A 15,433-nucleotide genomic window follows, 5' to 3' on the forward strand; every position below is an offset into this window, starting at 1 on the left:
CATTTAATATGGCAACAGCATACAGACTCTTGAAATGCTGCTTACTGTTTATTATATATTTAACTTTTCCGTACGAAGAAAATTGATCTGGTTGGAATTTTTAATCTTAATCTTTTGATTATGAGAGAATGACACTATTTTGGTTAAACATGAAATCGCACTATCATTTCCTTCCCTGGACGGATAGCTTTCTTTCTAAATTGTTGAAAAGGAGAAGTGACAGACCAAATAAAATGGCAAAAAGCAGCAAGGACCCTTGTTAATTTCTCTGGAGATGACAATTAGGATTTCCACCTGCGGAAAATTGGCATATGTCAATATAAGCACATTAATTCACAACCAGAGGCAAGTGATATAGGATATCACCAGCTGCTATTGATTATCATAACAAGCATTGAAATTGTATCATCCACTAAAGTAAAAGCAATCAAACTGCAAAGCTAAAGGAAGGACAAACTTAACTCGGTAAAAGGTAGAGGGAAATATTTCATGGGCACTAGAGGCTAAAGGAGCCATTTTGATCTTGTTACGCAGAGTTGTTAATCTGAAATTGTCTCCGTAAGCTAAGCGACTGTCTCCATGAACTCCCTGTCAGATACAAGAGAAATCATTACATGAGGTAGAAGGCAAATCTCAAAGTTCATGCTTCCCTCTCCTTCGGCTCTGGATTCACTATTAGTTTCCAATCAAATTTATTTGTGCTTCTCTTTAGAACTGCGACTGGTTTTCCAAGTCCAAATTCTGTTCCATACATGTTGAAGTGTGGAGAGCCTCCCAAAAGTATGCTACAGGGATCAGGCGCATCACGAGGTAGTTCTCCAGATTGCACCAATGATTCAATCCGTTCATGTGATGCACTTGTCTGATTGATCACTGCGTGATGTAATAGCCATGCCGCCCATCATAGGCTTCATTCCAACAATTCACCAGAGTCAGCTTTTTTTGTCACTGCCTGCAGATAGTCATAGAAGCAATCATGAGACTTAGGTGGAACGGACCAGGATCTGGCGTTTCTTACAATACAGAAGATTGTTTTCTGATCTGACCAGAAGTTTCGAGCCCTTGTTATACATCTCCGAAGATGAGCCGACAATGCCTGTGAGGAAGAAATCTCAGTGGTATTGCATTCAACATTTGCTTTTGCTTTCAACATTGCCACCGACTCTGATGAGAAATGGAATATTCTTTCCCTAATCATAGCTTCTGGCGCTTTATCTGCTTCATCTCTGCTGATAATGACTTGACCATGCTGGTCGTCAATCAATGGCAGGCTAGAAAATGGAATATATCGTCCTTGAGAAAACAGTCGATGATCATGTATTGGGGGTCTTGAGATTACACTTGTTCTGCCCTCAGCTTTGAATATCTCAGACCAAGAGTTCAAGAAATGCCAGTGAGATGTTCCATCCGCAACCATATGGTTCATGGAGCATTTGATGAAGATTCCATCTATCAACTCAGTGACTTGAATGGTCATCAAAGGCCTTGTGTGATCATCATAGTTAATTGACCTCTCGGGATCAAACAATGATCTCACAATCCGGAACATATTTTGGTGAAAGTATATCATCTATAGTCAGGTCCAGCGATGCGTGGATAAATCGAGCACCGGAACCTTTATTGCAGTCAATGTAAATTGTCAAGTGAGTACTCTCTTCTTTTTTTAGTGCTGCAAGACGACCTGCTAATGGATAGAAATGAACTAGGGTGAGAGAAGGAGATTCCTTGATCTTCTGCACAAGTTCTCCAAATTGGTCCATGTCAAATCCTGGTGGCTTTGCAAAAAGAAGGCCTTTCTGCATATATTGTGCAGAGACCAATATCAAGTCACATGGTGACAAGAACATTGGTTGTTTGGACCCTTCTGGAGTGTACTTCAGTTTGATAAAACATTGAGATACATATTGGACAACCATAGACTCTAGTCCTATTACACCTCTTCAGACCTAAGCTGGAGCAAATGTTAGTTTATTCCCGTTATGTTTTTAACGACATTGAATAGCTAATCCTTTTGGATAGTGATCTTCCAGACAAGCAAAACAACTGTAGTTAAACATTGGTTGTTTATGAAGATAACCTTAAGATTAAAGGCAACTTATTACATTCTTGAAAAAAAAAAAAAACCATGACATATGTTCCATAATGGTACCGAAGAAACCATCACTTTTGTAAATGGCAACGTGATATGTGTCATATTTTAATAAAGTCAGATTTGTTGACAAAACTAAAGGTCGGTGGCAATACTCAGCAAACTAGTGGAAATCACGTGAATGATTACTGAATGAATTGCTCTGAGTCTTCGGCTCCCACACTCACTATCAGTTTTCCATCAAATTTATTTCCACTCCCGTTTCGAATGGCAACTAGTTTTGTAAGTCCAAAATTCAGCTCCATACATGTTGAGTTGTAGAAAGCCTCCCAAAACCAAAAGTGCAAAGCCGGGATTAGGCACATCACTACTTCGAGGTAGGACTGACAATCGCAGCCCTAAACCAATCCTATCCTGCGCTCTATTGATCACTGCCTGATGCAATAGCCACGCTGCCCATTCTAGGCCACATTGTAGCAATTCACCATAGCCAGTTATTGCTATACTTGGCTGCAGATAGTTACTAAAGCGGTCCTGAGATACTAGTGGAACTAACCTTGATCTATCATTCACAACAAAAATGAACATTGTTCTGAGATCTGATGGGAAGTTTCGAGCCCTTGTGATACATCTCCATATATGAGCAGACAAAGCTTGCTAAGAAGAATTCTCACTGGTTTTTCGTTCAGCATTTGCTTTGACCCCTGTAGCATACTTTTGCGAGGCATTCCACGATTCAACATGTATGGAACAGAATTTGGGCTTAGGAAACCAGTTGCAGTTCCAAACGGGAGAACAAATAATTTTGATGGGAAACTAAAAGTGAATCCAGGAGCTGAAGGAAGGGGAAGCATGGACTTTGAGATTTGCCCTCTACCTCATGTAATGACTTTTCTTGTATGTGACAAGGAGTTCATGGAGACAGTCGCTTAGCTTACGAAGGTCAATTTCTGGTTAACAACAAGATCAATATGGCTGCTTTAGCCTCTAGTGCCCATGAAATATTTCCCTCTACCTTTTACTGAGTTAAAGTTTGCTCTTCCTGTAGCTTGTGCAGTTGGAAGTGGATGATACAATTTCAATGCTGGTTATGATAATCAATAGCGGTGGCATGGTGATATTCTAAATCACTTGTCTTTGGTTGTGAATTGCTGTGCTTATAATGGCATATGCCCAATTTTCCACAGGTGGAAATCCTGATTGTCATCTCCAGAGAAACCAACTAGGGTCCTTGCTCCTTTTTGCCATTTTACTTGGTATGTCACTTCTCCTTTCCAACAATTTCAGAAAGAAAGCTATCCGTCCAGGGAAGGAAATGATAGTGCGATTTCATGTTTTACCAAAATAATGTCATTCTCCCATAATCAAAAGATTAAGATTAAAAATTCAAACCAAATCAATTTCTTTGTACGTAAAAGTTAAATATATCATAAAGAGTAAGCAGCGTATTAGTTCAAGAGTCTATAAGCTGTTGCTATATTAAATGTGAGCTATGACATTGGAGGAGATTCAAGGATGGAGGTATTCAGGTATACATGCAACCGAAATCACAAGTGGCCTTAGGAGAATTTTAGTTCATGAAAATGTGACATACGTATCAAAGAGGGGTCATGCATCAAAAGTATAACTACCGGATTAAGAGGTATAGTCAAAGTCCAATTGAGTTGAATAAAGTAGTATGGAAGATTAGGATTTGATTTTTTCCATCAACTTTATAAGTATATCTAACAACCTGGATTATTTTTTGATTTGAAATCAAATGAACTTCTACTAAGAAATTTTGATAGTTGCATTCATAATTCTTAAAAGTTGAGAGGAGTAATTGCCCACGCTCAATAGCACATAGCGCTGCCATTGATTAGTATTCATCCATCACAAAACCTAAGTAGAATCTTAAAACTGTTTGAAGCATTTTCTACAAAATATATATATATATATATATATATATATATTGGAAGCTGCTTGGAGAAAATAACATACTTTTAGCAAAAAAGCACATTAGTTACAGAAAATCCACCTATGCTATTGTGGGATAAGTATGTAAGCTTTTCACGTAGGTGCACAAAAAAACAATAATCTAGGTTGTCATATTTTAAAACTTTTTAGGAGCAAAAATTTATCCTTTCAAATCCGAGGGATTAAGGTATAATTTTATATACTGGATCATGTGCAATTTTCCCTAAAATTAATCTTCCACTATTGTTCCCCTTAAAAAAAAAAAGGGAGAGAGAGACAGAGGGAGTAGTTAAACTAACTTGCATAAAGCGTAATCATACTGTTAGGTTCGGGAGTTTAACTGTGAGTTAAAGTCTGGAATTGGAAGAAAATGAAGGAAGAACAAGAATTGAGCAGGAAAGAAAAAAGAAAGAAGGAGGAGGAGAAGAAGAGTATCTACCAGAAAGAGGAGAGAGCAATTTCTGCATTGAAGTTCCTTTTACCGTTTCTGTTACAAGAGAGTTATTTGTCGCAACGGATCTTCTGTCCCACACCCTGTACCACTCTCTGTCCCATTTTTTATTATATTGCTATTTCTCCTACATAAATATCATGTTTTAGTTCTTTTTTGTTTCCTTAAGATCCAATAACTATTAATTGAGTAAAAAATAAATACAGCAGCTTCAAAAAAGCAATATATAATAGAAAATTAAAAAATATAGCAAAAAATTCATTAAAAATCTCAATTTTTTATGCATTTTGATTTTTTGAGTTTGTTAAATTTTATTTTTTACTTAATTAATAGTTATTGGATCTTAAGGAAACAAAAAAGAACTAAAACATGATATTTATGTAGGAGAAATAACAATATAATAAAAAATGGGACAGAGAGTGGCACTGGGTATGGAACAGAAGATCCGTAGAGTGGCACTGGGTATGGGACAGAAGACCCGTTGCAGTTATTTATACAATCATTCCTAACTAACTGTAATAAAGGAAATAACTGTCAGCTTGAGTCCAACGACGTAGTTTTCATGTCAGCTGATTTCCTTGACTCAAAACGCACACCTTTCTGAATAAACACCATTCCCTAATTTGTGAAGTGCCTGACTATCCCTTCCCCTTAAAACTGCTTGTCCTCAAGCTTGGAAATCTGGAAATTGGTTGTCAATGAAGGTCTTGTCCTCCCAAGATGACTCAGACTTTGGTAAATGACTCCATTTCACCAAGTAATGAATAATTGGCTGAGAATTACGCATTATAGCTCACCTTTTAAGAACCTTCTTAGGTTTCAACAAACAATGATCTGCTGCATCCAGTTCTAGCAGAGTTGGTTCAATAGGTTGAGTAATTCCAACCTTCTTAATCAACAAAGAAACATGGAATACTGGATGGATCCGAGCTCCCTCTGGCAATTGTAGTTTGTATGCTATGTTCCCACCTTCTCAATAACTTGGAAAGGTCCAAAATACTTAGCAGTCAACTTTAGATTCCTTCGAATGGCTACTATTTGTTGCTTGTAAGGTTGTAACTTGAGGAACACCTAGTCGCCAACTTGAAAAACTCTTTCAGTTCTGTGTTTATCAGCAAACTATTTCATACGATTCTAAGCTTTAGCTAGGTTCTCCTTGATGAGGGATATGACTTGGAGCCTGTCTTGTACCATGTTAGTTGTAGCAGGTATGTCACTATCATGGAAAGGTCTCAGAAGAATATGACTTGGTTTGTATCCATATAATACTTCAAATGGTGTTACTTGCAACCTTGGATGAAAATTAGTGTTGTACCAAAATTCAGCTATAGGTAACCAACTACTCCAGTGTGAAGGGTGTTCATTGCACATACACTTGAGATAATTCTCCAGACACTGGTTCACCCTTTCACTTTGACCATCAAACTGAGGATGGTAGGATGAATTGTAATGTAAATTTATACCCAACATGCTGAACAACCCCTGGCAAAATTTGCTAATGAAGATCCTGTCTCAATCAGAAATTATTGACTCTAGCAGACCATGTAGTTTATATACATTGTCAAGAAAGGCCTGTGCTATTTGTTGTGCTAAATACGATTAAGTGAGCTTAATGAAATGACTGAACTTGGTTAACCAATCCACCACTACCAAAATAGTGTCAAAACCATTAGACAAAGGAAGTTGTTCAATAAAATCCTTGGATAGGTGTGACCAAGCCTGCAGAGATATTGGAATAGGTAGCAATCCAAGGTCAGGGACATTTTCATGTTTGCTTCTTTGGCAAACATCACAAGATCGTACATACTGGATGACATCCCTCTTAATCCCAGGCCAATAAAATAGAGCTTGTACCCTGTATAAGCAACCCCTTTGACCAGAATGCCCCCGAATAGCTGAATTATGTAAAGCTTTGATTAAGTTTATTCTGACATCATTAGTAGACCCCACATATAATTTGCCTTTGAATTTAAGCACCCTATTTTCTAGATGATAATCTGGATTGGCATTGGGATCTAACAACAACTGAGATATTTTATGTTGAGCCTCTGCATCCCTATCATAGCTCCCAAGCAACTCTTGCATCCAAGTTACTTGTACTGAGGAAATGGCACATATATTGTGTGCTGCTGCATTCCTATCACTGGTTTCCTCTACCCTTCTCCTAGATAGAGCATCAGCCACTCCATTGTCTGAGCTAGGCCTATCAACGGACCCGGACCAGGACCGGATCCGTCAAAGTATTTTGGGTACAGGTAGGGATTTAATTTCATTATCCAGACCCGGACCGGGATCCGTTTTGTCAAACAAAAAAATGAGTCAGATACGGAATATAGTATTCCGATCCGGATCCAAATATAAATGGATTAATAATTTACAAAATATATATTTATCAATATAATTTGATTAGGGTGATGTATTTGAGTAAGGTCAATTTCATTTCTTTTCTTATTTGGTTTTTTTTTGTTGTATTAGTTGGAAATTAGTTTACAAATATATCTTTTTTCCCATTTTTGTTGTAGAAAATTGTGAAACTTGAAATGATGTATTTGATATTGAATATTTGAATGGACCTTTTAGAAGTTGTAATTTATTGTAATTTGTTGGATTTTATATTGACTTTGTCGTTTTGGAATGACTTTTGTAGATAGATTTGTGGTTCACTTTGAAATAACTATTGTGAGTGAGTTGTGATTTAACTTTGTAATTTGTGACTTAGATTTGTGATTGGCTTTGAATGTCTTTGTAATTTGCTGCAAAACATGCTTCGTTTTAAATTCTTGGCAAAATAGGTTTCGTTTTTAAATTGTTGCAAAACTAGCTTTGATAGGTTTTTTCCCAGGTAGACCTGACTCGGATCCGAGACCCATCGGATTCGGATTCTGAACATAGAGTAGAAAACCTGCCAGGTAAACGGGCCGGATTCGGATCCGATATAGTATGTTGGGTCTAGGTCCAGAATAATGATTCCGGCTTGGACCCGACCCATTGACAGGCCTAGTCTGAGCCTTTCTTATACTGTATCTCATAATCTAATTCCAACAATTTGATAAGCCATTTGTGTTGCAATGGATGTGTAAGCCTGTTCCAATAGATATTTAAGGGCTTGGTGATCTCCCCTAATGACAACGTGATGGCCAACCAAGTAATGCTTCCATTTGGTCACAGCTAGCACTAGAGCAAAAAGCTCCTTTTCATGTATAGACAGCCCCGGGTTTTGAGTAGATAAGGCCTTGCTAAGGAAGGCTATAGGATGTCCCTATTGCATTAGTATTGTCCGCATTCCTACTCCACATGCATCAGTTTCTATTACAAAAGGAAGTTCAAAGTTTGGCATACTCAATATTGTTGCAGTAGTCATGGCTTTTTTGAGATTTTCAAAAGCTATCTGAGCATTATGGTTCCATATCTGAGTTAGTGGCTTGCAGACCACCTCATATCCTTTAATGAACCTTTTGTAATATCCCAATTAATTTCAAAAATCCTCTCAGCTCTTTGACTGTATTGGGCGTAGGCCAGGATTTTATACATTCCACCTTAGATGTATCCATGCTTACTTTAGCTTCAGAAATCACATGCCCCAAATATTCTGCTGAAGTCTGAGCAAAAGAACACTTGGACCTCTTACAGTAGAGCTGGTTGTCAGCTAAAACTCTTAGTATAGTTTGTAAGTACTGTGCATGCAATTCTAATGTGGGACTGTACATCAGGATGTCATCAAAGAATACTAAGACAAATTTCCTCATAAATGGTTGAAATATTCTGTTCGTCACTACTTGGAAGATAGCTGAAGCATTTTTCAATCCAAAGAGCATCACTAAGAAAACAATTTTTTATTTGTTGCATTAAATTTGTCAGAATTGCTTAATTTGCTGTTTGCAGGTTTGCTTTAATTAACAGATTAATTGCCTCACTGGTTTTCTTTACACCTGAAAATTTTATAGATGTTATAGATTCGTAATACCTTTCATCTTGCATTTGGTTATACAACCTGATATGAACGATATCATGGTGTGGAATGCTTCCGCTAATGGCTGTTTCATGACTAAATCAGCTTATGAATTGGTGAGAAAGCGGCGGAATACTTCTGATGTGTCCGTGTAATATGGAATTCTTCCTTGCCACTGAAAATGTCATTCCTGGGATGGAGGGTGATGAATGGTATACTGCCGGTGGATGTGTTGCTCCAGAAATGTCGTCTGCCAGTCCTAGGAAAGCAACAGACATTTGTTTTTTGAGGGGCAAGTGGCCCATCATGTATGGCTGCATTATGCTCGTGCCTTTGGAATTTCTTTTGCTACTCATACTTGTTTATCTTCAATTATAGGGTTATTGTCACTTTACCCCCTTAACGTTTGGTGTCACTATCAATTTCCCTCTTAACGTTATCTTTTAGTCACTTTACTCTCAAGACTAACGGTCAAATTTAACGGAGTTTGTTAATTAAAGTAAAAAGACATGTTTAACCCTTAAAATTATTATCATTTTATCCTCATAAACTATAGTCTCATTATCAATTTACCCCCCTAGAGTTATTTTTTAGACAATTTACCCCACCATTAAACCAATTTAGTAAGTTAAAAAATTTTAAAAGAAAATACCCTTCTCTTTGCATAATAAAAATAATAAAAAATTTTAGAGTGGCCCTTCTTCTTTTTAATATTAAGAAAAAAAGTCAAAATATTAATTTCTTTATTCTTGGCAATCTTATTAATATAAAAAAATAGAAAGATGGAGAGGAGGAGGGGGAGAGGGAGAGGGAGAGAACTCAATTCTTTTTTAAAAAATTACAAATAAGAAAGAATTAAATACTTTTATTATTTTAAAATTATTTCACTTTTCTGTTTACTACCAAATTCCAATTCTAATCCTGACAACCTTAATATAATATGATAATGTTAGACTTTTCTTTATTTTCTTTCTTTGCAAAATCTAATTTTCTTTCTTCTTCTTTTCTATCCCTTTTTCTTTTCCTAGTATTAATAAGTGTGAAATTTTTTTTTGAGAAAACCCTTTTATTTTTATATTTTTCAATCTCTCAAAGTGAAAAAAAGAAGAATAACCATTCCAAATTTTTTATTTTTAATTATATATAAAAAGGGTAAATATATTTAAAAATTTTTTACCATACTAGTTAGATTAACGATGAGGTAAAATGCCTAGAAAATAATATTATAAACTAAAGTGATTGTATCACTATAATCTAAACCAATAAATTGATAATAACAATGTAATAATACTATAAAATAAAAGGGTATTTTTGTCTAAAATTTCTTAATATGTTGAGTTGAATTACTTATGGGGGTAAAGTGATTAAAAGATAACATTAGAGGGTAAACTGATAGTAGTGATATAGTTTAAGGGGGTAAAGTGGTTTTGTTTTATGGCACTCATTATTGTGTGGTGTCTATGGCGCGCAAGGAATGAGCACAAGTTTCAAGCATGTCCCATGGTTCTAGCCAAAGTAATCTTCAGAATTAACAGGTTCCTTGCTTTATTTGGAGCTGCAACTGTTGTCAAAAAATGGCTCCTGGAGGGGAATGAAGACTCATTTCTAGCTTCATTCTTCCGAGGTAAACAACAACCAAGGAAGCAGCTTCTTAAATGAAGTTTGGTGACATTGATTAGAGGCAGAAGCAAATGCTTTGGCAGCAGCTGTGTATTGACGGAGGAGAGGTAAATTCTGTAGTGTATTCACATATTTGAAAGACAGGTGTGGAAAGCAAATGATATGGCCAAGAAGCTGGCACGTAGCAACCTGACATGTACGGAGATGAAGGGAATGTTTCTAAAAAAGTAAGTGGTGACCTATAACCGCGGTGAATGTAGCGTACGGCAAATGTTGGAAATGTATTGGGGTGAAACGGAATTAACATAAATATAATGGGGTAAGGAGTAAAAAAAAACCCGTTAACTTTATTAAAACAACCCCAATTTTCAACTCTTTCGTCCATAATAACAACGCAGTACCCATATTGGAATGCATTTTAGAATAAATAGCCAACTCTTTATGGCTTTCCTGCACTACAACTAAAGATTAAATCCATTTTGGATTCGTCAATCTTATATTCAAACGGGTGTCCAAGTTTAAAAGTTTCAGCTCCCCTTGGCTTTCTTCCATCACAACAACATAATACCGAAGGTGGCATAAAGAGAGACTGATTTATCGGATAAAAAGAAATTAAACCCGTTGGTGAGTAAAAGACCAGCTCTTTGTGCCTTTCAACCATTACAGTGACAGAGTACCCAACGTGCCTTAAATACAAATGTTGGGTAATGGGATAAAATTTAGTTAAAACGGTTGTCTTATAAACGACCGGCTGTTTGCGGCTTTCGTCCATCAGACGTTGAGGAGAACCCAATTTCGTAGAATACAAAATTTTGGATCGGAAAGCATAAAAATTAACAGCCGGTGTCGGTTCTGTTGTATAAAACATCGAAGAAATTGGGAAAGCAGTACTAAACAAAGCCATGCTGGGGCCACCGAAGAGGAAGCGTATTAGGTACTAAACACACAGCCATGTTGGGGCCCGCAGTGATGCGTGTGTTTGAAGACAGGTGGTGACGTCGGAATCGAAGGCAAAAATTTGGTAAAGAAGAAGTCAAGGCGGAATAGACAGAGGTGGTGTCTACTGGCGTAAATTTAGGCGCAGGCGGTGACGGTAGATATATCTGAGGAAGGCCCTTGCGAAGCTGTGGTGACACAATGCAGCGGCGTGGAACAGAAGCAGAGAAATCAAAGGTGAGTACTTTTTTGAGTTTTTCCATAACTTTGAAAAATGGAGTAAAATAACGAGTAAAACACCTGTACGTCTACTAGGGTGATTTCTACAGTTCTTGTAAGAGGCAATGATAGAGGAATAAGGAATACGAAGTACGGGGTGTAAGACCCTGCGTCTTCGAACGAAGATGTAACGAAACCGGGAAATTATCGCAGTTTATTTGTGCACGGAGCTTTGTGTACGTACGTAGGAAATCTTGGTCCTGTAATTTGTATTAAATAGTGTAAAGGAAATTAAGCAGAAATGAGTGAAGACGTGAAGAAGACGTTGTAACAGGACTAAAGTCTTAAAATAGAGTGATTTGGATGGCCGTGTGGACATCGATAATGGCCCCCATACAGCATTGCGCATGGTTATGTGAAAAGAATTAAAGAAACACACAGTAGAGGTTGAGTTTGTTGGTGTTAATGAAAATGCATGTCGATAGTGGTATTTTGTGCTAAAGGTTGATATAATTGCATCAGCCACACTTATAAAAACTGTGTATATGAATGTTAGAGTAATGTTTATCGTCTGCATTTTGTGAAAGTTGTGAGGTAAAGTATGGTTTGTTAAGTGAAATGATCGTGTATATATGTTTTGTTCCATTAGTAGACGATCAGTATTTATGTTACAAACGAAAGCATATGGGGAGGCTGAAAAAAAATGTTAAGCGACCATGGTTAGAAAAAGCATTGAACAACCACACAGGGGTTGTAAGTATGGGGCAGGATGGGGTGCTTAAAACTCATGACATGGTGCAGGAAATAGAGAAGGGAAAAATGGGGATGGATGGTTGCGGCAGGTTAATGTCATTTGACCTTAACCAAGAACCTGAGTGTGACCGAGACACATGCAGTGAAGAAAGCGGTGGTTCAATAGGAGGACACGAAGATGAGGAGGCAGATGAATTGGTGGGCGCATTTGACGTGGATGACGTAATGAAATTAACATTTGACACGGAAGAAGAAGCTGGGGAATTTTATAATTTGTATGCGAAACTAAGCGGATTTGGGATTCGTAAAAGTAATGCCAAACGAGATGAAGATGGCATTTCAAGATTTAGAAAATGGGTATGTTGCTGTGAAGGTTATAGGAATGAAAAGTGGTTTAATTATGAAGACCGGAAAAGAGAAGCAAAAGCAATCACAAGGACCGGGTGTGGGGCTTGCTTCCGCGTGAAATATGACACAGAATCGGTAAAGTATGTGGTGACACGTTTCATTATGGAGCACAATCACCCGCTGGCATCAGAGGCAAGTGTGCAACACCTTAGGTCGCATAGAAAAGTGAGCGATGCAGAATATGCGCAGTCAAAAAGTCTAAAGTTGGTTGGGGCCAGAATATGCCAGATAATGAAACATTTTGTTATCAAAGCCGGAGGGTATAGTAACGTGGGATTTTGCATTAAGGATCTGTATAACCGAATGGACGAGGAACGTAGAAAAGAAATTTTTAATGGCGATGCAGAAGGGGCACTTGGGTTCTTGGCAGCGAAGAAGGATGCCGATGACATGTTCTTTTATAAATATCATGTAGATAACGAAGGAAGATTGGCAAGGTTGTTTTGGTCAGATTCTAAATCTCGTGTGGACTTCAGTGTATTTGGAGATGTATTGGTGTTTGATACAACATACAAAACAAATAAATACCGCAAGCCACTAGTTGTACTTGCAGGGGTAAACAACCATTTGAACAGTACTATTTTCGGCTGTGCACTGTTATCAGATGAGAGGATTGAAACATATGAATGGGTGCTAAGTACATTTGTAGAGGCTATGAAAGGTAGAAAGCCAGTAGCAGTGATGACAGATGGTGACAGTGCAATGCGAAGAGCAATAAAGAATCTTCTCCCGGATGCTTGTCACAGGCTATGTTCGTGGCACTTGCATAGGAATGCACGGAGTAATATTCGCTGCGAGGAGTTTAATAACAGGTTGTATGACCTGATGGCGAGAAAGTTTAGCACTCTTGAGTTTGAGGATCGCTGGGCTAGGTTAGTTAATGAATGTGGGGTGGTAGAGAATGAGTGGGTGAAGAAGTTGTACCGTAGGAGAAGGTTATGGGCAGAGGCCTATTTACGCGGTAATTTTTTTGCAGGTATGAGAAGCACTCAAAGGTGTGAGAAAATGAATGCTTTTTTGAACGAGTACTTGAATGAAAAAATGCGACTATATGAATTCGTTAGAAGTTTTGATTTGGCAATAGCATGGCTTCGACATACTGAGAGCAAAGCAGTTCACACAAGCGAAAACACAAAACCAGTCTTAACCACAATCCTGCCCGAATTAGAGGCGAGCGCAGCGGAGGTGTTTACAAGGAATGTGTTCTTCATGGTGAGGAAGCATTTGAACAGGCAGGGACTTCTAATTTCTGAGGGCTGGAGCGAGGATGGAGGGAGTCGTACATATTATTACTCGAAATATGGTGGACACGAAATTAGTTGGAGGGTGGTTTATGATAGGTCAATGGAGAAGCTAATCTGCTCTTGCATGAAATTCGAGTCAAAGGGGATTCCTTGTGCTCACATGTTTCGCGTGATGGTGGTAGAAGGAATGAACAGGATCCCAGAAGCATGCATTTCAAAGCGGTGGACAAAGGGAGTTTACAGTACTAATAATGGAATGAAAGCATTTGTTGCAGACGAACAGCTGACACAAATGGCCAGATATGGCACTTTAAAGTCGAGCTGTAATAGTATGTGTTACTATGCGTCCTACATGGATGATGCGTTTAATGACCTGCAGCAGATGTTTGACAAGCATTCTGTGGACCTAAAGGAGAAGTGGATTGAAAGGGGATATGGGGGAGACGGATTTGCAATGGATTCAAGAGTGATGAACGATAGAAGTAGAAGAACATTCGGGCTGTTAGATCCCAGGGTGTCCCGGTGTAAAGGTGATCAGAAGCATTCAGAAACAAAGAAGAAAAGAAAGTGTGGTCATTGCAGGTACTATCGAAAATGCATACGTAGTTATAAGCAATTTGTTAATTGATAAAATACATGAAGTGGACAGTGAAGGTAATAATTATTATGTGGGTATTTTTCAACAGTAGCAAATAAACACATAATTGAAAGTGCATACAAAGTATACAAAGTTATTGGCAGTGCAAGAAAGTTGAAGTGGTGTAATGTTAGCAATGTGCTTAGTTGACGTGGTTACTTGCAGTCACAAATGATTTGACATGTGATATATGGGTTGAAGATTGCAGGCAGGCCACAACCAACGAACATGCCCATACAAAAAGAATTCGCACAACACAGCAGTTCATGATGATCATATGGAAAATTGTTTGGATGAATCGGTGGAAAAATCATTTGAAATTGGTACGGGGGGGAGCGACTCAGGCGAATGGAGAGGACAAGCATTTGCACCACAAGCATGCGGTAGCGGTGGAAGGGACACAGGTGACCAACAAAGAAGTCCAGGAGAAAGATGAGGCACAACTGTTGTGATGGTTCGGTTTGCAGTTACGCAATAAATAAGGCAGGTTTTGGTGAGTAGAGGTGCAAGAGTATTGAAGGTTGCTAGCTAGGTCTAGATGGGTAAGTCACTGTAGTTCCACCGAAGGCGTCATGCACAGAAGGATCACAAGATGCATCACTGTCATGGTTGCGTCGTAAGCACTGTTGTAGCAAATAGTGCTGCTGCACTTGGTTAATAGGAGAGAGTAAGTAGTTGACAAATTGTGTATTACGGTCCTTTTTTGTAAATAGGAAATTAAGTGGAAGCGTATGTTGCGCAAAATGTCTTCGTGGGATAGACGTTTTCCGAAGTGGCTAATTGGGAATCATCTTCAGTTGCCAGGTTTTGTAAACTGGTGCCTTACGCTGCTGCTATAAACTGCTTTTACGATATGGGCCGTTTGTTCGTCTCCTTGCTATCCTAACCAATGACCGTAAGGCCCAACGCCTTTTGTTTTGCCCATCGTTTCATTCTGGTGTAGGAACAGTAACTTTTGTTTCTCCCCATCTATTTTCATTGCTCACAATGCTTATGCGTCTCTTCAGTGCACCAATGACAATGGTATTATTATATATGTATATTAATTTATGCAATATAATTAATATTATGAATTATACTAATAATTATACATATCTACTAATAGAAATTATTAATTAGTTCGAATAAGTTTAAGAATACATTTGTACTAATATATTTAATTAGCCAATAA

General features: G+C 38.0%; 1 protein-coding gene and 1 pseudogene across 1 annotated transcript; one reads left to right on the forward strand and one right to left on the reverse strand.

Annotated features, from left to right (window-relative positions):
• Positions 1 to 910: 910 nt before the first annotated feature.
• Positions 911 to 1,916, reverse strand: LOC113724145 (uncharacterized acetyltransferase At3g50280-like; annotated as a pseudogene).
• A 10,063-nt stretch (positions 1,917 to 11,979) lies between these two features.
• On the forward strand, positions 11,980 to 14,253 carry LOC113711347 (protein FAR1-RELATED SEQUENCE 5-like). The gene has a single exon (XM_027234512.2). It carries the CDS (start codon positions 11,980 to 11,982, stop codon positions 14,251 to 14,253), a length of 2,274 nt encoding a protein of 757 aa, XP_027090313.2.
• The last annotated feature ends 1,180 nt before the right edge of the window (positions 14,254 to 15,433 follow it).

The sequence above is a fragment of the Coffea arabica genome, chromosome 2c (genome assembly GCF_036785885.1).
Source record: "Coffea arabica cultivar ET-39 chromosome 2c, Coffea Arabica ET-39 HiFi, whole genome shotgun sequence".
Taxonomy (NCBI): domain Eukaryota; kingdom Viridiplantae; phylum Streptophyta; class Magnoliopsida; order Gentianales; family Rubiaceae; genus Coffea; species Coffea arabica.